The sequence below is a fragment of the Myodes glareolus genome, chromosome 18 (assembly GCF_982192425.1).
Source record: "Myodes glareolus chromosome 18, mMyoGla1.1, whole genome shotgun sequence".
Lineage (NCBI taxonomy): Eukaryota > Metazoa > Chordata > Mammalia > Rodentia > Cricetidae > Myodes > Myodes glareolus.
Genome location: NC_142043.1, coordinates 59,402,560 through 59,430,551, shown reverse-complemented (window position 1 = coordinate 59,430,551; position 27,992 = coordinate 59,402,560). Strand labels below are relative to the sequence as shown.

The following is a 27,992-nucleotide window of genomic DNA, read 5'->3' as shown; positions in this document are numbered from 1 at the left end:
TTCTTTAGTGTGAATAAATACAACATATATATAATATTACACATATTATATATGTCATTTGTCAGTGATATATTCTTTAGTGTGAATAAATACAACATATATATTACACATATTATATATGTCATTTGTCAGTGATCTATTCTTTAGTGTGAATAAATACAACACACACACACACACACACACACACACATATATATATATATATATATATATATATATATTACACATTACACATATTGTCCCTGTGCCAGGTACTTATCTATGTATTAGGCATACAGGAATAAACAACAATAAGATCTATCTATAACATCCATCAAGAATAACATCTAAAAACTATGCTGACTTCATCAAATTGATATAAGCAATGCAAGGCTGATGTGTGATAGTACATTCTGGATACCACTGACTGTCACTTGTGTGGTCACAAGACATTTCTCTTAGTTTCACTATAGACTCTGGTTTGTATTTAAGAAGACGGTCTAGTCAAGGTTTTAAAAGTCCAACAATGAGACTTGCTCATTGTCATGTACACAGAAAACGGAGATATTGGTGACTGCAATTCTTACATCCCTACAGGGTACTTTGGCCTCCTGTATGTTTAGCCAGAACAAAAATAAATGAGAGAATAACTGTAGCATTCATCTAAGAAGAATGAATTGAAGATGATTGACCAATAATGAGAAGAAGAATTGTCCTGAGTTTAAATTCTCGCCATTAATTGGGTCTACTTAAAATACAAATACTATTGTAACAGAAATCCGAGACGAGGACTCACGCAATGCTGCGGTGGTGCTGCTAGAAATACAAATGGATGATGTCAGTCTAGTGTTTCGAGCTGGTGTGACACCCTAACAGTTACTTATGGTTAGCAGGTGGCTTCATTCCACCCTGATAGGCTTTAGTGTGCAGTGTGAACAGAGCGGGAAGAACCTATGACCGACAGCCTCCTTTTCCATGTCTTTCTAATCCATTTTTGAAGATCGAGAATGTCTTGCTTTGTTCCCTGGTGTGGCCTTAAACTCATAACCTCCTTCCTCAGTCTCGCAATGTTTGACTTATAGACATGTACCACCACGTCCGGCTTCCTTCGTCCTTTAAAGGTTCATGTCTTCTCATATTGTATTCTAAATTAAAGAAAATATTTCTTAACTCACAGGGATGGATGCACAGAAAAGCAATGTGTTTATCTGAAAAGAACATACAGGTTCTGGCTTTAGGAGGTCCCAGATTAGAGTCAAAACAAAGACATTTGAAAAACAAGGACAGGAATTATACTCCATTCTGAGGAGAAAGACAGATAACACAGGTAGACAAAGCTCTGCCAGAGAAGGGAAGACACACTACAGTAGGGGTATACCCACATATCTCATTGTTACCCAGTGTGTCCCACCAAAGCTTTCAACAAATCTAGTCAACCCCTCGAAGGTCAAGATGAAATAGAAAGCCTTCTCCATTTTCTTCAAAGCTAACTCTGAATCTAACAATAATAAGTCTCTATTTGCTCTACAAAACAGAGAGTACTCCATACAAAAGGGAACACTATCAAATCCTCTCCACAAAAAATGGTATCTTGATACCAAAACCCAATGATAATACAACAACAAAAACAACAGCAACAACAACCACCACTGCAGCAACAACAACAAACCACAGGCCAGTAATTGCAAAAATTCTCAAAGGAATAGTTGCAAACAGGAATCATCCTGAAGAAACAAGCAAGGCTGGTTCAACATCCACAAATCAGATCATATGGACAGAAAAATCTTGATAGGTGGAGAAAACAAACTTGAAAATGTTCAAAAGGCCTTCATGATCAAAGTCATGACAGATATTGACATGATATGCCTGTAAATAAGAGAGACTATATGCAGCTTTCTTAGTTACTTTTCTATTGCTGTGATAAAATGCCATCATGACTGAGATACATAAATAAAGGGCTCATGGTTTCAGATAGTTAGAGTTCATTACCACCATGGGGGTGGGCATGGTTGCAGGCAGTCAGTCATGGTGCTAGGGAAGTGGCTGAGAGCTTACATCTTAAGACACAACCAAAAAGCCAAGAGAGACACTGGGAATGGTGTAAGTCTTTCGAAACTTGAAAGCTTGACCCCAGTGAGATACAACCTCCAGCAAGGTCACACTTTCTAATCCTTCCAGACAGTTCAGCAGCGCTCTGCCTTCAGAGTCAGGAACAGGATGCAGATGGTCATTCTCTGCTCGCTTATAAAGTCATAGCTGGAGCAATAGGATGAGAGAAACACACAAAAGGGATAGAAATATGAAAGAAAGAAGCTAAGTAGTTTCTGCTTGCTGATGGAATGATTCTATACTGAAAAAGCCTCAGCACCTACAAAATCCTTTTAGATATAATAAACATTTTCAATAAAATAGCAGGATACAAAATCAATACACAGATATCAGTAGCCTTCACATGTGGCAACAATTAACTTACAAAGGAAGACATTAAAAATTATCTTTTATAATAGCTTCAAAACAATGAAGCATATCTCAATAAATCTAACCATGAAAAAGTTAAGGACCCCCACAATGAAAACTTCAGGACATTGAGAAAGAGAAATCAAAGATGAATTAATCAGAATTAATAACATGGAAATGCCTATATCTCCAAGAGTAATCTATGGGTTCAATACAATTCCCATCAAAATTCCAATGCTATTTTTCATAAAACTAGGAAAACAATCCAAGAACTCATATGGAACTGCAAAAATCAAACACTAAAGCAGTGCTAAGGATAAACAACATAGACAGAGGTATCATGGTACATGGTCTCAAATTATACCACAGGTCATTAGCAACAAAGACAGTGATACAGGCCTAAGAAGAGAGGCAGACTGATGGAAATTAATTGAGAACTTATATATAAGCTGGCATAGCTCTGAGAAGCCAGACATAAAGTGACAAAGTTATATTCACTTAAGATTTAACAAAAATGTTAAAAACATGTAGTGGGGAAAAACAGCATCTGTAATAAATAATACTGAAATAAAACTGGATATCTACCAGTAAAGGATGAAGTTTGATCCATATTTTTGGAGCGATGTGGGATTCCCCTTTGTATGCTGTGAATACCCTTGGTTAATAAAGAAACTGTCTTAGGCCTGAGATAGAGTAGAGTAGAGATAGGTGGGAAAAACTAAACTGAATGCTGGGAGAAAGGAGGTGGAGTAAGAGAGAAGCCATGGAGCCACTGCCAGAGACAGACATGTTGAAACCTTGCTGGTAGGCCACAAGCCTCATGGTAAAATATAAAATAATAGATGGGTTAACTCTAGATGTAAGAACTAGCTAGAAATATGCTTAAGTAATTGGCCAAACAGTGATTTAATTAATACAGTTTCTGTGTGGTTATTTCAGGAGTCTGGGCTGCTGGGAAACGAACAAATGGCCTCCTTATAACATTGGAGAGCTTTTTTTTTTCTACTGCCAGGACTATAACCCAGTGCAGCCTTCATGGAAATCAATGTGGCCATTTCTCAATAATTAAAAATAGAACTACTCCCTGACCCAATTATGCCACTCCTGGGCATAGATCCAAAGATATAAAAATGGAATAGTATTTAGATATAAAGAAAAATGAGCTCATAAAATGTTCGGAAAAATGGATGGACACAGAGGTTTAAGTGAGGTGGTTGGAACTCAGAAACAAAGAAAGAAATAAAGAAACCAAAACAACAAAAAATGTTGAACATTCTCTTTCATCTATAGAGGGTGAATGTGTCATTGGTTCTTACGAAGAAAACTCTGTGTGTGTGTGTGTGTGTGTGTGTGTGTGTGTGTGTGTGTGTGTGGGGTTAGGACCTGCTTCTCGGAACAGAGAGCTGGACATGCCATCATCTGTAAAGTATATAATGTGAAAATCAATTACAATGTGCAATAAAAATCCAATTCAAATGGGGTTTTTATTGTTCCACCATAGTTTGAAGGCTGCATGTCATCCACAGAAAATATGAAAAAGCATATTTAACTAAGCTTTTTCTATGTAGACAGCATTTTAAAAAATTATAGACAAAAATGAAAAAAGTGGGAGATTTCACTTTCGTATTTTGGAACCAAATCATTTTTGACAAATACTTAAGTTCAAATTTGTACCATCACCATTCCCAGTCCCTTATATATAGATCTTCAGTAGCTCCAGCTGGAAAAAGCTAATGTGTAAGGGCTTTACTGAAATTATTTTGAAGCTGAGATGAATGTGTTCATTTGAGATTATTGTAACTTTTACTTTTATAGCAAATTATTAAGGCAGTCATCTTCTTAATTACCTATTTGGTATTGTGAATAAGTCAAACTGAAATGATCATTTTCATCATTCAATGATAAAATTTTTTAAAGTTGAATATTCAGCCAAGAAATAGTTGTTGAATCTTTTAAGTGAGTTTTCTTCATGGGAACCAGTATCACCTACTGTGCTGCCTGTTGGGATACTGACTGATTGTTGACTTGATTTTGAGAAGGTAACTATATCTTTAGTGAGTTCATGAGTGTTATAACTATGTCATGATGCCTGGAATTTTCTGGGAATTGCAATCCCAAAAGCTCTACCTACGGCTTGTCAATACATTTTTTTCCTTTCAAAAGAGGAACTAAAAGTCAACATATATGGCAGATGGTGGGAGAGTTCAAGCAGGCAGCTTCCCCTGACCTTCTGAATTTCTTTGTGCCATTCCTTCAGCGAATCTTCCACGCCATGTGTCCCATAGCACTTTCTCCTTTGGAGGGACTTCTCCAGGACATCCCATGGGGTAAAAGCAGCTCACGTCGACTGGGATTAGACTCTGAAAGAGTTTCTTTTCTACAGCAGCTGGTTTGGTGTTGTGAACTTTGAAACCGAGTTTATTCCATTTGCATTTGTTTGCCTAGTTTGCTGGCTACGAGGCTTCATGCTAATTGTTCAATGGTTTGTGAAGACTCATTGATATTTGACAGGCTCTTTAGTGATTGTTTCCTGTCCTGTGGTTGCTCTGTGCTACCTATAAGTTCTGTGGCGATTGCTCCCTGGCTTGGTGGCTTCTCTCTGGTGTCTGGAAGGCTTTGAAGCCTCTCTATTATTTGTTCTGTGAGCTCTTTATTTTATTTTTCTGAACTATTTTTTAATATATTTTATTGAAATATACTATATAAGTCACTGTAAGCTATTTTCATTCTCTTTGGGATAAGGTGGACCATTAAGAATAATTCAGTGTAGGCACCAATATACATGAGCCATCTACAAAAGCGTCTGAAACATTATTTATCACATTACTGATACAAATGAATTTTTTTACATATAAGTGGTTGAATTTCCCATGATAAGAAGCAGTAGCTCAGAGAGAAAAATCCATGAATAAACTGTAGACAGTTAAGAGAAAGACCATGAATAAACCATAGACAGTTAAGAGAAAAACCATAAGCACCAGAAAATGCAAAATTGATTGCTGCTGTTCAGAGCACAGTCCCGAGTAAAAGATTCATTGATTTTATACCCTGATGGTTGAATTATAAAATAATAAGTTGTTCCATTTCACAAAATTTCTGGATTTTAGAGCATAAAATATTACAGTGCTAAATTATTCATTTGGTATCTACGGAGAAGAAGAGTGCTTCAAAGTGGGGAGAGGGTCGCTATACTAGCTCATCTCTGTAAGGTAACCACACAACTTCTCAAAAAAATGGTGGCTAGTGCCACACACCCATTTTCACAGGGCACCTGCAAATGTTCTTGCTGGAAATGTTTGAAAAAAAAAAAAGCCAAGCTGAATAGTCTTGTATTTAGAGAGAATAAAACAGACTACTGATAACCAAGGCTGTCTAGTCTATATTTTTATCTTCCTTAACTTTCAAGGTATTTTAAAATGAGAATCAGGTTAAATAAGCAACAAGAAAAAGACATTTTCTCATTGCTTTGCTGGCTTATTGATTCTGGTCTCTGGGGGAGAATCCTCGGTAGATAAAAATGCTTCCCTTGAAGGCAAGACAACCAGAGTTCCAATCCCCAGCATTCATGAAAATGTCAGGAATGGCCACATGTGTCTGTCACCTCTGCACCATGGGATAGACATTGGTAAGTCTGAGGAGCTCACTGACTACCCAGCCTCGTCTGAACAGAGAGCGTCAGAGTCAGCAAGAGACCCTGCAGAAATGATAGAGTTTTGACTATCAGCATCCCGAGTAGAGACAACAGTGAAAGATGAGTGTTGTGGACATTAAAAAAAAAAACCAAAAACTAAAGCCAACCAAAGAAGCAAGCAAGGCAAACAAACAGATTGCCCGACAAGAATTTTTACAGAGGCGTTTCCAGAGAGATCTTTTAAACAGTAAAATCAAAATTGATTTTCTTTTTTGTTTAGTTTGTCTGTTCTGATTTTTATGTTTTGTTTTTCTTGTTTTGTTGGTTTAAGAACTGACAGTAATTAAAATCCTGCCATAGGATACTTTCCATAAACTAGGTATATACATGTGCACTTGTTTTAGTTCTCAAAGCAGATGTTGCTCCCAGCACATGATGATTGATGTCAAATGGTTTCTAAATGCAATTATACATTTATTTTAAATCCTTTCCAATCCAGGAGAGAAATAATAAAAAAACACATGTGTGTTTAGGGATGTGGAGAAGATCTGAGAGGATTTGTAATAGGGGAAAGAATATGGTCAAAATATATGATATGAAAATCATTTTAAATATAATACTAATAAAGAAACAAGTGAAATCCACTTGTAAGTCTTTTACTTTGTGTTACTTCTGCTTATCAGTAAGTAAGAATCTATTAACAAAATAAAAGTGATGTAAAATAAAAAAGAATTTACCTTTATTCAAGTTAAAGATAATTTGGGAGGTTAAAATCTAATTACTATGAAACTAAGCCATTTTGACTCAAGAATAATCATCAATACAAGGAATTTATTCACATTATGATAATGTGATAATATATAATATTCCTTCTTATGACTAAGAATTTTTACCAAAGGAAGCACAAAGTAACAGAGATGCTCTGTGAGTAACCCCAATAAATAACTGACTTTACCAAGTTAGGAACAAACCAATCAGAAAACAAAGCAGGGGCCACCTTTATCCACTTCCTTTTCCTGTGTTGTCAGTTGAAGATTTAAGAGCTGTCAGTAACTAGGATTCTGCCCCAGGATGCTTCAGCACAAACTGTTTATCTGCACGCTTGTTTTAGGTCTCAAACAAGATATTATGTTCTGCCCACGGTGACCGATGAAAATGGTCTCCAAATGTAATTACTCATTAATTTTCAATCCAGGAAAGAAACAAGACTTCTTATAAACTGTAAGTTTCAAATGGTCTAATTTCTTTCAAATGGAGGACGTTACAACTTCCCTGTGAAGATAAAGCAAATCCTAATAGTTAGGAAAGAGCAGCAAGTAAGTTCCTTTTGTGTTGAAATGAAAAATTACCAAGAATGCTGTGGTCTTTGTTTTCATTACTATGGCAAAACAACTGAGTAGTTCGACTTAAAGAGAAAGCATTCGATTTTGCCTGACAGTTTCAGTCTATGGTCGGCTGGCTTCCTACTTTCAGGTCTGGAACAAGGTAAACTTATCATGGCAGAAAGGCATGCATGGAGGAGGGAGACTGCTGATGTCATAGCTGGGAAAAAGAGAGATACAGAGAGGTCAATGACGAAACACATCCTTCAATCCATTAAAATCATAAATAATATAGAATTGTGTGGCCCTTCTGCTTTTATTCAGGATAGCCCCAGACGACACCAACTGTAGAGGGTCACCAAGATGGAGACAAAACCTGGAAGGTAGGAAGTCAAACCATCCTCATCATCAGATGAGATGATTCTCTACATAAGAAGCCTCAGAAACACTGCCTAAAGCCTTTAGAACTAGTGACAACTTTCAGAAGAGCAGTGGGGCGTTAAATCAATGCAAAAAAGTCTGCAGCCTTCCTATTTAGCAACAACAGAGATGTCGAGGAAGAAATGACGGACAGGAAGCTGTTTAAAATTACTTCGCACAAAATAAAATACCCGCGACTATGGCAAAGGAAGGAAGCAAACAACCTCCATGATGAAACTGTGAAACACTCGAGAGATAAATTGTTGAAGACACTAAAAAAATAGTTTTCAGTCTGTGCTTCGTGACCCCTTTGGGGACGAGTAAGGCTTTCATAGGGATCTCCTAAGACCATCGAAAATATCAGATATTTACACATGAGTCACAACAGTAGCAAAATTACAGTTATGAAGTAGCAATGAAAATAATTTTATGGTTGGAGTCACCACCACATGAGGAATTTTATTAGATGGTTGCAGCATTAGGAAGGTTGAGAACCACTGCTTTGGAAGATGGAAAGATCTTTCATGTGCTTAGACTCTAGGAAGAAAAAATATTGGAAAAAGCAGTGTCCCCTGAAAACTTTCTATAAATTCAATATAATCTCAATCAAAACATAAAATTATTTCCACAGACATAAACAGAAATATCTTAAAATTCATTTGGAAATACGCCAGATTTCAGAAGGCCAAAGCACCCCTGAGTAGAAAGCATGATGCTAGAGGGATTTCCGTCCTTATTTTGAGTTACACTGATGAGCCACAGTGCTAAAAATAAATAACACTGGCACAAAAGTGGGCAGGCAGATCCATGGAATAAAACAAAGACCCAGAGAGAAACCCATACAGCTACAATCACTTGATTCTTTCTTTCTTTATTTTTTTACAAAGATGTAAAGAATACTCACTGGAGAATGGACAAACAGGGCTGAGAACACTGGCTATCCACATATAAAAGAATGAAAGCCAGCCCTTGATTCTCACCTTGCATGAAGATAAACTCCAAATGGACCAAAGACTGCAACATAATGAAACCCTGAAAGGGATAGAGGCAAAAAAAGTAGGGGAAGACAGGACAAGAAACTGGCTTTCTGGATGGAGTCCATCGCCTATGGAGGGAAACCCCACTCAGCAGCACAGCGGGGAGGGGTTTGGTTCTGCCTTGCCTTGATGTGCCAGACTTTGTTGACTCCCCATGGGAGGCCTTACCTTTTCTGAGGAGTGGATGGGGGGTTGGGTAGGAAAAGGCATGGGAGGGAAACAGGAGGAGGAGAAGGAGGTGGAACTGTGGTCGGTATGTAAAATGAAAAAAAAAAAACCTTTTAAATAATTTTTTTTTTTAAAAAGATACAAGAATAGGTAAAGATTTCCTAAATAAGATTCTAGGAACTCAGGAAGTAAAGCCATTGATGACAAATAGGACATCAGAAGACTGAGAGTATTTGTATAGTAAAGGAAACAGGTAGAAAAGGGAAGAGGCAGCCTATAGACTGCCAGCTACTCATCTCGTAGGGCATTAATATCTAGAATATAAAACAAACTAAAAAAAAGACTAAACACTAAGAACAAACAACCTAAATAAAAAGTGGGCTGCGGCACTGAAGAGACTTTTTGAAAGAGGAAGGTACAAATGACCAATAAATATTTTAGGGAGTGCTCAGCCTTGTTAGCCATCAGGGGAATGCTTGGTATCAATACTCTGAGAGTCTACTTTGCCTCTCTCACAAGGGTATCATCAAGAAAAAAAATGACAACAGGTGTTGTCCTGGGTGTGGATAAAAAAGAATCCTGACCTATTGCTGGTGGATGTGATGTGGGGAAGCCATTGTGGGCATCTCTGCGGAGATTTCTCCAAAAGCTAAGTATGAACTTGCTCTGCAAACGCAGCAATTCTCCTCTGAGGCGTTTACTGCGAGAGACACGTTCAGCCGTGAGTACAGCTGTTCTATACACAATGCCCAGGGAGTGGAGTCAGCCTAGGTGTCCACCAAATATTGGATGGACAGTGAAAAAGACAGTGCACATACTCAGTAGAATTTCATTTTACTGTAAAGTACAATAGAATTATATACAGGTACACACACACACACACACACACACACACAATTGTAAAATGAGATAATTCAGGCCCTGAAAGACAAAAGCCACATGTTCTTTATTATATGTGGATCTTGGCTTATAATTTTTAATATATGTGTGAAAAGGTAGAAGCCAGACAATTAGAAATGGTTCCCATAACAGGGGAAAATTACTTTTGTTAAAAAAAAACCAAATAAAAATAAAAAACCAAAACGTCCAAATAGCGGAATCACAGTAGGTATGGTCCCATGTCAAAATAGGTGAATCGGGAGGATGTTAGGCCAAGTCAAGTAAGCCAGTCACAAAAGGTGAAATGTATGGTTTCACTCTACAGCATCAATTAAAAAGCCAAATTCACACTGTTAGGAGCAGAATGTGGATGCTAGGGCCAGAGGATAAAGGTATGGGAGGACTGCCATGTGATGGATTGATTGATGTGGAATCTTTTCTATGAGTTGAGGAAGTTATGGCATATGTTTAATAATAATGTAAGTCTATTTAATAATATAGCACTATGAACCTAAAATGGTGAAATCTGTTTTACACACAGATGCACACACACAGATGCACACAGATGCACACACACACACACACACACACACACACACACACACACACACACAATGGAGACAAAAGGAAACCAGGCATATATGCATCTGCCTTGTCAAAGAATGTATAACTCTATCAGGGTCAACAAGATGTTTTCATTCCCTTTTGAAGATGAGAAAGAACAGCTTCAAGTATTACTGTGCTGCCAGAGGCCACGCAACTCTTACAGTATTCAAACACTTCCACCTGAATTAATAAGCTCCTCTCTGTTACAAAGCTTTGCTGCCTTAAAGGACTACAATAGCCTGGCCTCTCTTCATTGGAACCAGTTGACTTCGTCTACTAGACCAATTTACATAGACGAATCATCTCTCACTGGGTGCTCGTGATTTTTATCACCTTATATAATTTGGTTCTCTCAAGATCAGTCGTGCAAGCCTTACTAGCTCTTCTCAACAAATGTTAGAACTCAGGCTGAGAAACACTGTTTCAGGTGAAACGTCTTAGTATCGAAGTTTCCTTTGCAATAATATATGTATCGCAGGATCTTAGAATTCCTCATTCATGACATCAGGTTCACTTGCGCTGTTAAATCTTATCAATGCTTATGAAATTATCCTTCTGTCTTGTTTCTTTTAATTTCTGTGTATTACACTTTGTTTCAATATAAAGCAAAGGGCACAATGATTGTGTTTGGGTTAAGTGTCCGCTCAATAAAAATGCATCAAACGCCTCCTATAAAATTGAACTGATGACGGCATTAAACCACGTTAATGCTTTCATTAGATTATAATCTAAAGAGAAGCTGATGAATGCTAAGAGCATTAGAGTACACTTTGAAAAAATCAAACAGACTAAACAGCTAGCTGGGGAATAGGGCATCACCTTTTTCAGCTGGTACTATGAGAAAGCATGTACCTAGGTGTGAAATAAAAGCAGCTAAGATTTTCATGGAGGTTATCTGTACATGAACTGCAGAGGTAAGCAAAAAGTTCCACTCTGTCTGTGCCTTGTGATGCTATATGCCTCCTGCGACATTTATATGGTATTAAATGTTCAAAGCACCAAATCTGAAGAAATACCTACAAAGTACACAGGGGAACATGGATGTGCTAGCCAGGCTATAGTATGTTCCATTCAGTGTTTAATTGTTGAAAATAAACTACCAGATTATCTGAAGACTTTTCTCTGCATTTAGAACAAGGGCTATTTTTCATAGAGAGCGTTGTATTTATAGCAAGGGTTGACACTGATCCTCCTGAACCCAACAGAAGGCAGAAACATCACATGCTGCGTGTAAACAGTAGAGAGTGGCACCAGGCACAAAGGACAACTGTAGTTTGATAGTCCTTGCCACCATCAGAATACTAAAGACTAGAGAATTAATAAGTAATAGTAAGACAGGTATGGGGCACAGAATACAACCTAATACCTAGGAAGCTGAAGTAGGGGCATCAAGAGTTCAAGACTAGCTGGGCAGTGGAGGCACATACCTTTAACCCTAGCCCTCAGGAGGCAGAAGCAGGCAGATCTCTGTGAGTTCGAGGCCAGCCTGGTTTACAGAGTGAGTTTCAAGACAACTAAGGCTACACTGAAAAAAACTCTCTCAAAAAACAAACAAACAAACAAACAAACAAAAAGTTCAAGGCTAGCCTGAGGTACAGGCTATCACACACAATAAATATAGATAAGTCAAAAATGACAGATGAAGTCAATACCTAACTAATCTTAAGGAGGCAGAGCACATAAACCGATAAGCTAATGCCACCTTTAACAATTTATTTATTTAAAGTAGAAAGCAGAAAGTGGAGATTTATTCAGTGTAGTCCTGTGGGAAAGGGACCAAGAGATCCAGTGACCCCCCCACATGGGTCCTGAAGTGTGGTGAAAAATGAGGTAGAGAGTCAAGGACCCACACATCTAAAATATCCCAAAGGTGCAGCCTTACAGTGATACAGTCAACATTCTACAGAAGTAACGAAACAGTCAATGGTCAACAGAAATAGAGCTTCTAACACAGGAACCGGAACATTTGGCACTGTTAGCACATGGCCCACAGCACAGCAGAATAGACTTCAGTTATGCTTGACCTAAAGGCTATTCCTTCTATACTTCGGTTGTCTACAATGGGTGGTAAGTGTTTGCTAGCACTGAAGGATTTATGTTTGTCACTCATCACCTCTTCATTGGGGGATCAAATCAGACCACTGAACGCAAATCTTTCTCTGGCCTCATGGAACAATGGAGAACAAACCACCAAATAGTTAATCAACAATGACTTTATAAAAGACCATTTTTTTAAATAAAAGGATGAGTTAAATCAGTGGACAGATGATTTTGAAAAAGAACACTTTGTGCACATTGCATGGGACTGCAATTTTGAATTTTTTGGATGATCTTGGATGGCCATTCCAAGGCCCATAGTCAAATCACGTGCCTGAGAATCGCTCATGCTATACTCTGTAGTTTTGTTGCTGCAGCAGAGCCTTTGAAACCTGGGCTATCCTCAGTCTAATGTCTACTGTTACTTGAAGGTATTTCCAGAACCTTTACCTACTTCCCACGAAACTCTGCAGCCTGGGAAAAGAATAAGCAAAATTAGCACGAAGAAAGTGTTTTTAAAGCTTTACTCCATCTGAATATTGTAATCATTTAAATGTCTCAGTCAAACAAAGATGACAGCTCTACGGAGATCGATCTATAAAGAAGCAAAATCCATTACTCTGTGAGGTCTTCGATCTTCTTCTCCACTAACGTAGGCGGTACATTGGAGACAATGACCTGCATATCCAGTTGATTGACCACTGATACCTGAAAAGTGAAAACAGAATGTATTTAAGTCCTGATCATGGAAATTTCTAAGTATTAATATTGTCTGTTCCCTGTGATCTATAGAATTTGCTTCTTGTTTTTAACTCATTGCCAGATTTATTATTTTTGTTAAATCACATATTTCTTTACTGGTATTAGGAATAAACCACTGCTGAGAGTACTTGCTATGGACCTAGAAATTAGATGCTAAGAGGATTTCATTATTTTGGCTTTGAGTCTGCTTTTTAAAACTCTGTTTAAGAGGACTGTGGTGGTTTGAATAAGAATGACCTTTTCAAGCTCATATTTGAATGCTTACTCACCAGGCAGTGGGACTGTTTGAAGGATTACAAGGATTAGGAGGTGTGGTCTTGTGGGAGGAAGTATGTCACTGGTGGTGGGCATGTTAGACCCACAGTCAGTCAGTCAGTCTTGTCTGTCCTCTTCCTGCCTGCCTGTCTTTCACTGCTATGGATTAGGATGTGCCTCTTAGCTCCTGTTCCAGCGTCTGCCTGCATGCTGTCGTGTTTTCCACTATGACTAAATTGAGTAAACCTCTGAAACTGTAAACAAACCCCCAGTTAAATGCTTTCTCATATAATAGTTGCCTGGGTCACGGTGTCTCTTCACAGCACGAGAACAGTCACTAAGACAAGGACAACGGGAGGGAAATTTTTGTTGTGCTTGATTTCATTAGGAAGGAATACCCAGCAGAAAAAACATGCACTGTTCAGAATTTTCCAACCTTAGCTGATAATTTATTCTTGCAACTGGTACTCTGAGGTAAAACATATTAGAATGTGTAATTGCACAGGATTCTTACTGACACTCTCCCTGTCTATTTTGTCAACTGCAATCTATAGATGCTTGCATACAAATCTACTGTGGAAGCTAAATGAGCTATTTTAGCAATAGTTGATGGATATGTTGTACTAATTTAGTATGCAATGAGTGCCTTCTCTTCTTATATAAAGGAAAAGAAATAACCCTATGCTGATTACATTCTATTTTATTTTTCTTCAGAACTCTACAGGCTTCAACTTTATCATTTACTATCCCAAGTAGTTATTAATATTATTCCAATTTGAATGAGAAAACGATAAAAATTGGAATATTTGTTGTGTGATTGTGATGGCTAGTTTTTATGTTAGCTTGACACAAGCTAGAATCACCTCAGAGAAGCGAACCTCAGTTGAGGAATTGCCTCCAGAAATTGGTCTGTAAGCAAGACTGTAGGGCATTTTATTAACTACTGATCAGTCCATTGTGGGTACTGCCATCCTGGTCTTGTGGTTCTGGTGATATAAGAAAGCAGGCTGAGCAAACCATAAAGAGCAAGCCAGTAAGCAGCACCCCTCCATGATCTCTGCGTCAGTTTCTGGCTCCAGGCTCCTATAGGCTTTGAGTTCCTGTCTTGTCTTCCTTCAATGGACTGTGATTCAAAGTCTTTAGTTTGTAAGCTAAATCCTTTACTCTTCAAGTTGCTTTGGGCCATATGGTTTCATTACAGCAATAGTAACCCTAACTGGGACAGAGATCAAAGGATGTGCCATAGCCACCATTAAATAACCAATATTGTTTAAGTGAGAGCTGTGTGGCTCCATAGCTTGTATGGTGAACTGTTTCTAAATACTTAAACAAGACTATGAAGTCAAATCTTGAACAATCCTTCACATATACATGTACCATTACAGCAGTATTAGTACATGTACACCAAAACCATAAATTGGATACTCTGGATACACATACACGCTACTACCCAAAAAAATGACCGGAGTCATCGATCACTGGTCATTAATATCACTTAATATCAATGGTCTCAACTCACCTATAAAGAGGCACAGACTTAGAGATTGGATACGAAAACAGGATCCAACATTCTGCTGTCTACAAGAAACACACCTCAACCACAAAGACAGACACCTACTCAGAGTAAAGGGTTGGGAAAAGGTTTTCCAAGCAAACAGACCTAAGAAACAAGCAGGTGTGGCCATTCTAATATCTAACAAAATTGACTTCAAACTAAAATCTATCAGAAGAGATAGAGATGGACATTTCATACTCATAACAGGAACAATTCATCAGGAGGAAGTCTCAATCCTGAATATCTATGCCCCTAATATAAAGGCACCCACTTATGTAAAAGAAACACTTCTAGAACTCAAGGCAGTCATCAAACCACACACACTAATAGTAGGAGACTTCAACACACCTCTCTCACCAATGGACAGATCAATCAGACAGAAACCCAACAGAGAAATAAGAGAATTATTGGAGGTATTGAATCAAATGGACTTAACAGATATCTATAGAACATTCCACCCAAATAGGAAAGAATAAACCTTCTTCTCTGCAGCCCATGGAACCTTCTCAAAAATTGACCACATACTTGATAACAAAGCAAGCTTCCACAGATACAAAAAAATATTAGTAACCACCTGTGTCTTGTCAGACCACCATGGATTAAAGTTAGAATTCAACAACAATGCTACCCCCAGAAGGCAACAAACTCATGGAAGTTGAACATTCAACTACTAAATCACCCCTGGGTCAAGGAAGAAATAAAGAAAGAAATTAAAGTCTTCCTTGAATTTAATGAAAACAAAGACACAACATACTCAAACCTATGGGACACTATGAAAGCAGTGCTAAGAGGAAAGTTCATAGCACTAAGTGCCCAATTAAAGAAAACGGAGAAAGCACACATTGGAGACTTAACAGCACCCTTGAAAGCACTAGAAAAAAAAGAAGCTGATTCACCCAGGAGGAGTAGAAGACTGGAAATAATCAAACTGAGGGCTGAAATCAACAAAATAGAAACACAGAAAACAATCCAAAGAATCAATGAAACAAAAAGCTGGTTCTTGGAGAAAATCAACAAGTTTGACAAACCCCTATCCAAACTAATCAAACGGCAGAGAGAGAACATGCAAATTAATAAGATCAGAAATGAAAAGGGGGACATAACCACAGACACAGAGGAAATTCAGAGAATCATTAGATCTTACTATGAAAGTTTATATGCCACAAAGTTGGAAAATGTAAAAGAAATGGACATTTTTTTTTAGATAAGTACCATATACCAAAGTTGAACGAAGAACAGGTGAACAATCTAAATAGACCTGTTAGTCGCGAAGAATTAGAAGCTGTTATCAAAAATCTCCCTACCAAAAAAAGCCCAGGACCAGATGGTTTCAATGCAGAATTCTACCAGAACTTCCAGGAAGAGCTAATACCTATACTCCTTAATGTATTCCACAATATAGAAACAGAAGAGTCATTACCAAACTCCTTTTATGAAGCTACAGTTACCCTGATACCAAAACCACACAAAGACACAACCAAGAAAGAGAATTACAGGCCAATCTCACTCATGAACATCGACGCAAAAATTCTCAATAAAATACTGGCAAACTGAATCCAAGAACACATTAGAAAAATTATCCATTATGATCAAGTAGGCTTCATCCCAGAGATGTAGGGCTGGTTCAACATACGCAAATTTATCAATGTAATCCATCATATAAATAAACTGAAAGAAAAAAACCATATGATCATTTCATTGGATGCTGAAAAAGCATTTGACAAAATTCAACACTCATTTATGATAAAGGTGTTGGAGAGACTGGGGATACAAGGATCATACCTAAATATAATAAAAGCAATATACAGCAAGCCGACAGCTAACATCAAATTGAATGGAGAGAAACTCAAAGTCTTTCCACTAAAATCAGGAACACGACAAGGCTGTCCACTCTCTCCATACCTCTTCAATATAGTGCTTGAAGTTCTAGCAATAGCAATAAGACAACATAAGGAGATCAAGGGGATTCGAATTGGAAAGGATGAAGTTTAACTTTCGTTATTTGCTGACGATATGATAGTGTACATAAGCGACCCCAAAAACTCTACCAAAGAACTCCTACAGCTGATAAACACCTTTAGTAACGTGACAGGATACAAGATCAACTCCAAAAAATCAGTGGCCCTCCTATACACAAAGGATAAAGAAGTGGAGAGGGAAATCAGAGAAGCATCACCTTTCATGATAGCCACAAATAGCATAAAATATCTTGGGGTTACTCTAACCAAGGAAGTGAAAGACCTATTTGACAAGAACTTTAAGTCTTTGAAGAAAGAAATTGAGGAGGATACCAGAAAATGGAAAGACCTCCCCTGCTCTTGGATTGGGAGAATCAACATAGTAAAAACGGCAATTCTACCAAAAGCAATCTATAGATTCAATGCAATTCCCATCAAAATCCCATCAAACTTCTTCACAGACCTTGAGAGAACAATAATCAAGTTTATATGGCAAAACAAAAACCCAGGATAGCCAAAACAATCTTATACAATAAAGGAACTTCTGGAGGCATTACCATCCCTGACTTCAAACTCTATTACAGAGCTACAGTACTGAAAACAGCTTGGTATTGGCATAAGAACAGAGAAGTCGACCTATGGAATCGAATAGAAGACCCGGATATTAATCCACAAACCTATGAACACCTGATTTTTGATAAGGGTGCTAAAGGTATACAATGGAAGAAGGAAAGCATCTTTAACAAATGGTGCTGGCATAACTGGATGTCAACCTGTAGACGAATGAAAGTAGATCCATATCTATCACCATGCACAAAACTCAAGTCCAAATGGATTAAAGACATCAACATAAAATGACCACTTTTAACCTGATAGAAGAGAAAGTGGGAAGTAGTCTACAAGATATAGGCACAGGAGGCCACTTCCTAAGTAGGACCCCAGTAGCACAGACAATAAGAGAAACAATGAATAAATGGGACCTACTGAAACTGAGAAGCTTCTGTAAAGCAAAGGACACTGTCAGTAAGACGAAAAAAAAAGGCTACCTTCTGACTGGGAGAAGATCTTCACCAACCCCTCATCAGACAAAGGTCTGATCTCCAAAATATACAAAGAACTCAAGAAATTATACACTAAAACTCTAATTAACCCAATTAAAAAATGGGGTACTGAACTGAACAGAGAATTCACAACAGATGAACTTCGAATGGCCAGAAGACACTTAAGGTCATGCTCAACCTCCTTAGCGATCAGGGAAATGCAAATCAAAACCACTTTGAGATACCATCTTACACCTGTCAGAATAGCTAATCTCAAAAACACCAATGATAGCCTATGCTGGAGAGGATATGGAGTGAGGGGAACTCTCATCCATTGTTGGTGGGAATGCAAACTTGTGCAGCCACTGTGGAAATCAGTGTGGTGGTTTCTCAGGAAACTGGGAGTCAACCTCCCTCAGGACCCAGCAATTCCACTCCTGGGAATATACCCAAGAGATGCCCTATCATTCTACAAGAGTATTTGTTCAACTATGTTCATAGCTGCACTATTTGTAATAACCAGAACATGGAAACAACCTAGGTGCCCCTCAATAGAAGAATGGTTAAGGAAGGTGTGGAACATATACACATTAGAGCTTTACTCAGCGGTAAAAAACAATGACATCTTGAATTTTGCATGCAAATGGATGGAAATAGAAAACGCTTTACTGAGTGAGGTAACCCAGACCCAAAAAGCAGAATATGGTATGTACTCACTCATAAGTGGATTCTAGCCATAGTTAAAGGTCTTTGAGTGTATAATTTGTGATCCTAGAGAAGCTAAATAAGAAGGTGAACCTGAAGAAAATCATATAGTTATCCTCCTGGATATTAGAAGTAGGCAAGATTGCCAGGCAACCTTGGGTGCACGGGGGTGGGGGTGGGGGGTGGAAGTAAGGGGAGATGGCTAGGGAGAGGGGAGAGGGGGAGGAGTGGGGATGGCTTGGGGGAATTGGAGGGGGGAGGGAGGAAGGATGGTTATGGGAGCAGGGAAGTTTATATCTCAACTAAGGGAGCCGTTTTAGGGTTTGCAAGAGACTTGATTCTGGAGGTGTTCCCAGGCCCAAGGAGAGGTCCCCAGATTGTACTCTGGGCAGCAGAGGAGAGTGTGCCTGAACTTGCCTTGGCCCATAACCATACTGATGAATATTTTGCATGTCACCACAGAACCTTCATTTGGCGATGGATGGAGATAGAGACAGAGACACATATTGGAACACTGGACTTAACTCCCTAGGTCCAAATGAGAAGCAGAGGGAGGGAGATTGTGAGCAAGCAAAGCAAAATCAGAGGGGGCCTTCATCCGACGATGGATGGAGATAGAGACGGAGACCCACATTGGAGCACTGGACTGAGCCTCCAAGGTCCAAATGAAGAGCAGAAGGAAGGAGAACATGAAAAAGGAAGTCAGGACCGCGAAGGGTGCGTTCACCCACTGATACAAGGGGACTGATCGAATGAGAGCCCACCAAGGCCAGCTGGACTGGGACTGAACGAGCATGTGATCAAACTGGATTCTCTGAATGTGGCTGACATGGTGGCTGACTGAGACCCCAAGGTCCAAATGAAGACTGAGAAGCCATTGACAATGGCACTGGGTCTTGTTTCGTCTGCATGGACTGGCTTTTTGGGATCCTGGCCTGTTTGGATGCTCACCTTCCTGGACCTGGAGGGAGGGGGGAGGAACTTGGATTTCCCACAGGGCAGGAAACCCTGACTGCTCTTGGGAATGGTGAGGGAGGAGGAGAGGGAGTGGGGGGAACGGGAGGGTATTGGGAGGAGGGGAGGAAGTGGAAAGAGTGTTTTCGGATACTTGAATAAACAAGTCTAACGGAAAAAAAAATACAAAACAAACAAAAAACCAACCAACCAAACAAAAAAATATCCTTATATAATTTCTTAATTTATTTTCTCTCTACAGGCTGATTTCAAATATTTCATAAATGTTCATTTATATCACTGTTGCAGATGCTTTGACTGATAGAGTAAAATTAATAAAAGCGTCAAAATAAAGAGAAGCGTATGACTTACAAAAATCTAATGAGAGTCTCACTAGATCTTTTATTTCTTCCTTATGAGCCATTTTTTATCTTCCCAATTATTCCTAAGAAATTCAACGTTGCCAAATTATCTAATATACACAAAGTTACCAATAACTGACCCTATGCAATTTTAAGCTCTCCAGTACCCACATTAAAAAGGTAAATGCTAGCAAAATTGTTTTAATCATGCTTTTAATTAAGTATTTAAAAATAGTTTAAGAGCCAGGTGTTGGTGGCATACGACTTTAATCCCATCTCTCAGGAGGCAGAGGCAGATGAATCTCTGTGAGCTTGAGGCCAGCCTGGTCTACAAAAGCTAGTTTCCAGGACAGGCTCCAAAGCTACAGAGAAACCCTGTCTTGAAAAACGAAAAAGAAAATATATAGTTTAAGACATGTTTAACACAATCCCAACATGCAATCATTATAAAACACCTCAAGGAGATATTGGACTTTATCCACGGAGTCTTCAGAATCCAGTTTCATCTCAAACTCACGGCAGACCTCACTGTGGCCCAGAGCAGGTCTGGGCACCGCAGCTACGTGAGGTCAATGGCTGATGTTGGCACAAACTGTCCTTTTCTCATGGGCTGTAACTGTCATTCACAACTGGACATTGCTATGAACTCACCTTTCATGAAATGAAAGGAGTAGATTAATAGCCTTTTAGGTAATTGTATGTTTTCTTCTTTGATACTGCACCAAAATTCAAGTGTTGGTTTCTACAACCCTGCATTTCATTTGAAATCTGAAGCAAGGATTACAAATATGAAAGTCTATTCATTTTTTCCTGTATTTTAATTGATCTCTTGTTTGTACTTCAAATTAATATTTGGTTACTTCTGTTTTAAATCACTGTCTCATGTAGCCCAGCCTGGGTTTGAACTCTGTGTGTAGTTGAAATTGGCCTTGAACGTTTGATTTTTCATGCCGCCCGTCTCCAAAAGTGTAATTACAAGAGTATACTTTTGTATTCGACTCGATGAATTCATTTCAACATGTTGTCTTTGCCATTTGGATAATATTAGCTCATATTTTTCAAATACTGACATATTTCATTACACAATATGAAAAAGAAACATTTTTAATATGAACACCAATCTCATCAGACAATCTCATAGTCATTGGATAATGGGGAGTTGTCAAGTTCACAGTGGGGAACTCAAGCTTTCCAGTATTGTGATTTGAATTGGAAAGCTCCAGTGCTGTCTGTCATCAGGAGCAAATACTGCCTGTTGTTTTTCTCGAAATGAAAGGCTTACTTCATTCATTTTTTTGTAAATGCCTTTTGAATATTTAGCTTGAACCCACATATTTTGCCTCTAAGTTGTTCTTTCAAATAAAAATATCTATTCTATGAAAACCTGCATAGTTCAAATTGAATCATGTTTTTCTTGAGACAACTACATATTATTATTACTATATTAATTCATCATACAAAACGTTTAAAGATGTTGTTTTTGATAGCTAGATAGGTGATTGTTGAAAAGGCACAGGTGCGTAGATAGGTAGGTAGGGAGATAGATAGTGTCTGGTATTCAGGAGTAAGCTCTGAGGTTTGAGCCTTTTTATTACATGGATAATATTTTAAAGTTATGGAACCAAAAACCTTGCCAAGTCCGTGAGAGTAGACAATAAAGAGAACACTTTGCCAGATCCTTGTAAAGCAAAAATGCTACCAGATGAGAACGAAATAAACCAAGAAAAGAAAGCAAGAAGTTAGGAGTGATGTGGTAAGCCAACCAAAGGCGGTGGCCTGAAGGCTACTGGACAGCGAAAGTAAGCATACATCTGTGTGCATTGCTTCAGATACTTTCCCAAGGGTGTACAAAGGGGAGAATGGTGTTACGGTTGTATATTGACTGGTCCGCTCTACTGACTGCAGAAAGGGTAAAGCACCTGTGAGGGTTTACCATTGAGGGTGGGGTGATGTAACAGCCTTGTGGATTCCACCTGCCCTGACAATGAGCTTACTATAGAGTTGCTTGGGGACCCAGATAACATAAAGCACAAAATGAGAAAAACTTTTCTCTCTCTGGTTTTTCCTCCCAAGTAGATATGTTGTTATGGACAAATACTTTATATGCATTAACTCTGCACACGGACACTTGCTCCTGTAATACTCCAAGGCTTCTCAGGGCCAGGTGCTGCATTGTTAGCCTTCCCAGTTCTGATGCTTCTACCTTCTTAGACTAGTGTATTTTGTCCCCGCCTCTGTGTTCCTAGCATGCAAACTGAAAATATGGGACTTTCCAGCTACAATGGGCCTGTGAATCAATGGAGTAAATCCTCTGACTTTGTTTCCTTAGAGATCATGAGGAAGGAATATATAAGGAAAGGAACTTAAGTTTTATATAATGAGACATTTATTTAAATTGATAAAGCTTTATGTATTTGGTAATTAAGCTTGGGGAACATGTGGGTTTCTCATAAGAGAATGTTAGAGAAGGAAGAAATTCAGTTAGGTGGATTGAATGTCTTGCTGGGAACAAGAGTGCTGAGTTTGTCTGGATATATCTGATATTGTGATTAAGGGTGGGAGGTTTGTAATAGAAGTTTAGGGGCAATAACACAGGTAACTATGGATTTAAATGAGGAAACATGGTGGAGGGCAGAATCGTTAAGGGATGGAGCTCAGGAAGTATGAATGTGGAATACTGAAAGAATAATCCCATTTGAAAAATGAAAGAGATTGACAAAAACAAGTCAGGAGATCTGGAAATAAGGAACCAATCTAACTAAACTTCCTTAAAGCATAGAGGGGGAATGGCAAGGGCAGAGAACGGACTCTGAGGAGGTAGTAAAGGATGAGAAGTGACCACACATGGGTAGTATAAAGACTACACTGTCGGTGGGTAGCATGAAGCACACACCAAACAGAGTCGGCAAAGACTCCAAATGAACTAAAGCCCTCCCTTGAGAAAGCAACAGAAAGAAATTGAGTAAAACATGCCTTATCTAATGGAAAGACCATTGCCTTCTCTTCGTATTAATCACCTTCAGTGACTACCCACTGCTTTGGCACATAGTTCCAGGGTATTTCACATGGTTTCCACGTCTCACATAAACCTCTGGCTTCTCTTACCCCACACATCATCCCCACTCCCTCTCTTGCTCCGAAGGTTGAGGGAATAACCATCTCTTACTAGCTCAGCCGAGCTTCATCGTGGTTTTGGCGTCTGTCATTATCACGCCCTCTGCCTACAGACTTTATTTGACCTTTCTCTTAACTGAAAAGACTGCATGTATTACTATAAAAATCATTTTTGGTAACAGAATTATATGTGCACATATATATATATCACATTTTGATTTCTTTTAGATGAGTTTGTTTCTTTATAAATATATAAATAAATAAGTGTTCAGTAAGAGAAAATACATATGATTTAAGCATATGGTTTATGACTTCAATTAATTTGAATTTCAAACAAAAATTAACTTCACATCTTTCACGTTTCACTATCAAATCCTATTTACTTTATACAAATGGTTATTTATATTTACTTGTGCTTATTTTATAACATATTATTTTTACTTAGTACACCGACCTTATTGTTTATCCTTTAAGCCCTATATTGTACATATCTTAAATAACAAGAAGGGATAAATGTACATTATTTTATATAAGGTATATAGACCTATATTTGATAAAATTCTATGTCATCCATAATATCCTATATGTAAAGACTTCTTGGAAAATATTGACCTGATTTTACTACAATGAAGCCTTTTGTTTTGAAGGAGAGTATTGTCAACATACAACAATTGATGTATGATGACTAGGGTTCTCCACCACCTAAGAATAAAACATTTTATCCCTGATGTTTACGTGTAGGTAAAAGTTAACTAAATGAGACCTGAACAAGATGTACAGTGCACTAGGATACACAAGGGGATAGATAGATTTTACTTGATTTTTTCTTGACATGGTAAATGCTCAATAATCATTCTTCTTATACTTTTATTAGTTTTTTTCAGAGAAAAATTCAAATAACCTCCATGCTCAAGTTAGAAGAGATGTGCACTTTGATGTTAGATATTTTGGCTAAAGTTAGAACCCAGTTGCCCTTGAGATGATCTGCCCCTGAAACTGTACTCAGCCTAAGAGAAGGGACAGGAATACTATTTTATATAGACGCATATAACTTAGTGAAGCATCATTTCTACCATCATTAGAGAGTCTGTTAAAAAAGCATGTATATTAGAACATGTTACCACAAATGTTTTCTGATTTTTAATTACAAAGGCCAAATATCTTGATAAAATTTTAGTGACATTTACATTTTAGAGAGTCTATTTCAGAGTAATATTAAAAGTGCTAATAGCTAAAACACTTGCCCCGGGCTAGAGTCTCAGGTCTCTCACCCGTGCACTTACCAGCACGTCCGCTTTCCCGCTCAACCCCTTCCCGTAGTCGTCAGTTGCGATCACTTGGAACTTGAAGTAGGATCTCCTCATATTGTGGAAGAGCATGGCTGTCTTGATGAGTCCGGTGTATGTTTCCACCACAAATCCCTCTTTGCCCTCTTTAATGGGCGGTATGATGAGCCTATAGGCCATGGCACTATAGTTTCCGGTGTCCCTGTCGGTAGCCTAGGAGGGGAAAACCAAATGAAAAGTTGTCGGTGAGAAGGAAGTTAAAGCTTGCAACCCGAAATCTTATTTCTACTTCCAAGGTTACTTGTGCAACAGCACAGTGCATTTCTCCTAAAATTCTGTTTCTTTGAATATCATTGTGCATAGGCAGAAGATACATCTGCATATCAAAGAGTTCTCATCAGAAAGATCCTGGCTCTGGGACAGTTGTTACAAAAGGCGAGGAGCTAATCAATCAAGTTATATGTATCTGTCAGAATGAGTTCACATTTCGGCTATGGATCCAGAATAAGGGCATGGTGGGATCTGTGGGTCACATGCAGAGCATCATCACATAGCTGTGGGGTTTTGTTCATTTGTTTTGTTTATTCAGATTGTTGGGGATTATTTTCATAATTATAGATTTTTCCTCTATAAACTTTTATTTATATATTTTGGTCATGTTTTTTTATCCCCTAACTCCTATCAGATCCTTCCTACCTCCATATCCACCCAACTTCTTATTTTTTTCTACCTCTCTTTAAAATAAAACAAAACAAAAGCAAAAGCCAAAAAAAAAAATCAAAACAAGTAAAACCAACATTTTTGACCTAGCACGTAGTACAAGGGGTGGGAGATATAAACTACTTTACAATGATATATCAAATGTTAAGTTGAACATCATAGCTTTAAACAAAGACATTTATGTTGTATGGGAAGTCCTTCCTTCTGCATATATGTTGCTTTTATTGGTTAATGAATAAAGAAACTTCCTTGGCGTGTCATAGCGATGTTTAATAAAATGTTCTGGTTGCTGATAGAAAGCATTCCAGCATGTCTGATCAATAAAGCAGAAATCAGCCATATATGACTGTTAAGAATTTAAAACGAAGCTAAGGCAGCAAAAGAACCAGGATTCTAATCACGTGAGCGGTTGGTATATAGACAGTGACAACAATAAGTAACAGCTCACCTACAGTAATGTATAGTATACACTTGACTTAGCTTCAAGTTTTATACATATTTCAAATGTGCAAAATATTTCAAGATAGGCACATCAACACAACAGGGGAAGTTATAGTAATTAACACAGGTATTTCAACTCAAGATTTAAAAAAATGACTTGTCTAAATTGCTGCCACTGTTAATTCTGATTACCGACTTCACTGGATTTAGAGTTACCTAGAAGACAAGTCTGTGGGTGTGGCTACGGAGGCATTTCCAGATACGTTTAATAGAAGAGGAAAAGTTCCCCTTAAATGTGGGCAGTACAGTGCCCGAGGTTAGTGTCTCAAACTGAACAAAACAGAAAAAAATGGAGGAAGTCATGTAGACACCAGGATTCATCTCTGTCTGCCTTTCAACTGCATATGCAAAGTGTCCAACTGCCTCCTGGGATGCCATGGTGGGCCTTTTCATCCAACTGTGGACCCAAGCAAACCCTTCCTTCTTCCTTTGTTTCCATCATTTTAGCCCCCACAGCAACAGCAAGACTACAGTTGCTAAAATTCCGCATTGAGAAGCGAGAAAGCTTGCTCTTTCAGCTCATTTTCTCATGCGGTCTGAGGTTGTTTCACAGAGCTGCGTTTGAGCAGTAGAGTGCCAAGGAAGAGACTTCAGCGAGCTTTCCATTCTCTGTCACAGGACAAAGAAGGAGTATTTAATGTTAACCCTTTAAAACTTTAAACCTTGGTGATTTTGATCATCCAACAAAGGATAGCATAAGAAATGAAAGAAAATGTATCCACAACTAAAATTCAGAATCAAAACCTACTAATATGAGATGTACATCTCCATTCTATGAGTAATTTCTTACTAAGGTCAGATCAAGGAGCCTTGACAAGGATCTGTGAAGATGGTTCAGTCAATAAAGCAGCTGCATTGCAAGTGTAAGGACCTGAATTTGATTCCCAGATATCACATAAAAAAAAAGTGTGGGTATGCTGGCATGCATGTATAATCTTAGCATTGGGGAGGTGGAGACAGTAGAGTACTTGGGGTTTACTGGTCAGCCAGTTTAGCCTTCTTGGTGAGCTCCAGGCCAGTGAGACACCATCTCAGGGTTAATGATACCCGAGAAACAATATTTCAAGTTGTCTTCTGGCTTCCACAAACACATGCACACACATATGCACATGCATAACTATATTCATGCAAACACATGCACACAGCACACACAGAGACATACACAAAAAAGATGTGATATATTCAACCTTTACCTCGTGGGTTGGCATTAAGATTTCTCTTTAAATAAATATTTTATTGCTAGTGCGAACACTGAGATGTAATAGCCAGGCCTAAAGTGTACCAAATTATAAATGTACAGAGCAATAAAATTTTGAAAAATATTCATATTTGTGAGACTATTTATACTAAGAGTCAAAACGCCACAGCTATTTATATCTTCACAGATGCCTCAGTTATACCCATTTCCCTGTCACACCCATCCCCCTCGTCACACCCATCCCCCTCATCACACCCATCCCCCTCGTCACACCCAACTCCCTCAGGGAAACCATCACCTGGCTGCATCATGTTTGCTCATTTTTAAGTTCTACTTTATGACTCAACACTTTCATCAATTTTTCTGCTACGAGGTTCAATCGTGTTCAATTTTAAGATAAATGCTAACAGCACAATGATATGTAGAGATGAGAGACAGTTACTGGACAAACATAGCAGTTGCTTGGTACATTAAGCTAACCCACACAGTTCCTATTGACTAACTTCCCATTTCAAAAAATTGTTTTGTTTTCTAATTTATTATATTATGAAAACTATAACATAGACATATTTCATAATAAATGACTGAAGTGCTTTTTGTTGTAAGCTTTTTCGGAAGCAAATGATCATTTAATATAAAACTCAGAAATAGCATTTGGTTTTCTAATTTTCCATAGCGTGGTCCAAAGAAAGTGTAAAAAATGAGGCCCAGTTTCTAAAAGCCAGGTTTGCTAGACCTTTGAGACTCCTGAGCTCTATTTCTGTACGTTGTGCAATGATAGCCCTCTTTCATTTCCTCTTTCAAGGCTCACCGTACTCGGTGGTCTACTTCAAGGATCTCACTTCTGGAGATGGTCACAGAACAGCTGTCAGGAATGTGTGAATTTTGGGAACTCTCTCCTCTCTATCAAGTGTGTAGAGTTGAATGCTGGTTAACTACAGAGCAAGAGTGGAAAATTCCAGTGGCTGATGAACTTGGGACCAACACACAGCACACTCAAGTTCCATTTAGGATTGTAGTTTCTCTAAGAGATGTAAGTCAGATGG

At 38.3% G+C, this 27,992-nt stretch overlaps 1 protein-coding gene across 4 annotated transcripts in view; it reads right to left on the bottom strand.

Annotated features, from left to right (window-relative positions):
- The window catches only part of Pcdh15 (protocadherin related 15), a 1,307,054-nt gene that overhangs the window by 37,571 nt on the left and 1,241,491 nt on the right, over positions 1-27,992 (bottom strand). For all 4 annotated transcript variants that reach the window (XM_085679751.2, XM_087898231.1, XM_087898232.1 and 1 more), the window contains 2 exons: positions 24,525-24,740; positions 13,156-13,244 (listed from right to left, as the gene is read on the bottom strand). In XM_085679751.2, the coding sequence (XP_085535877.2) occupies positions 13,156-13,244; positions 24,525-24,740 (305 nt within the window). The remainder of the gene's footprint in view (positions 1-13,155; positions 13,245-24,524; positions 24,741-27,992) is intronic.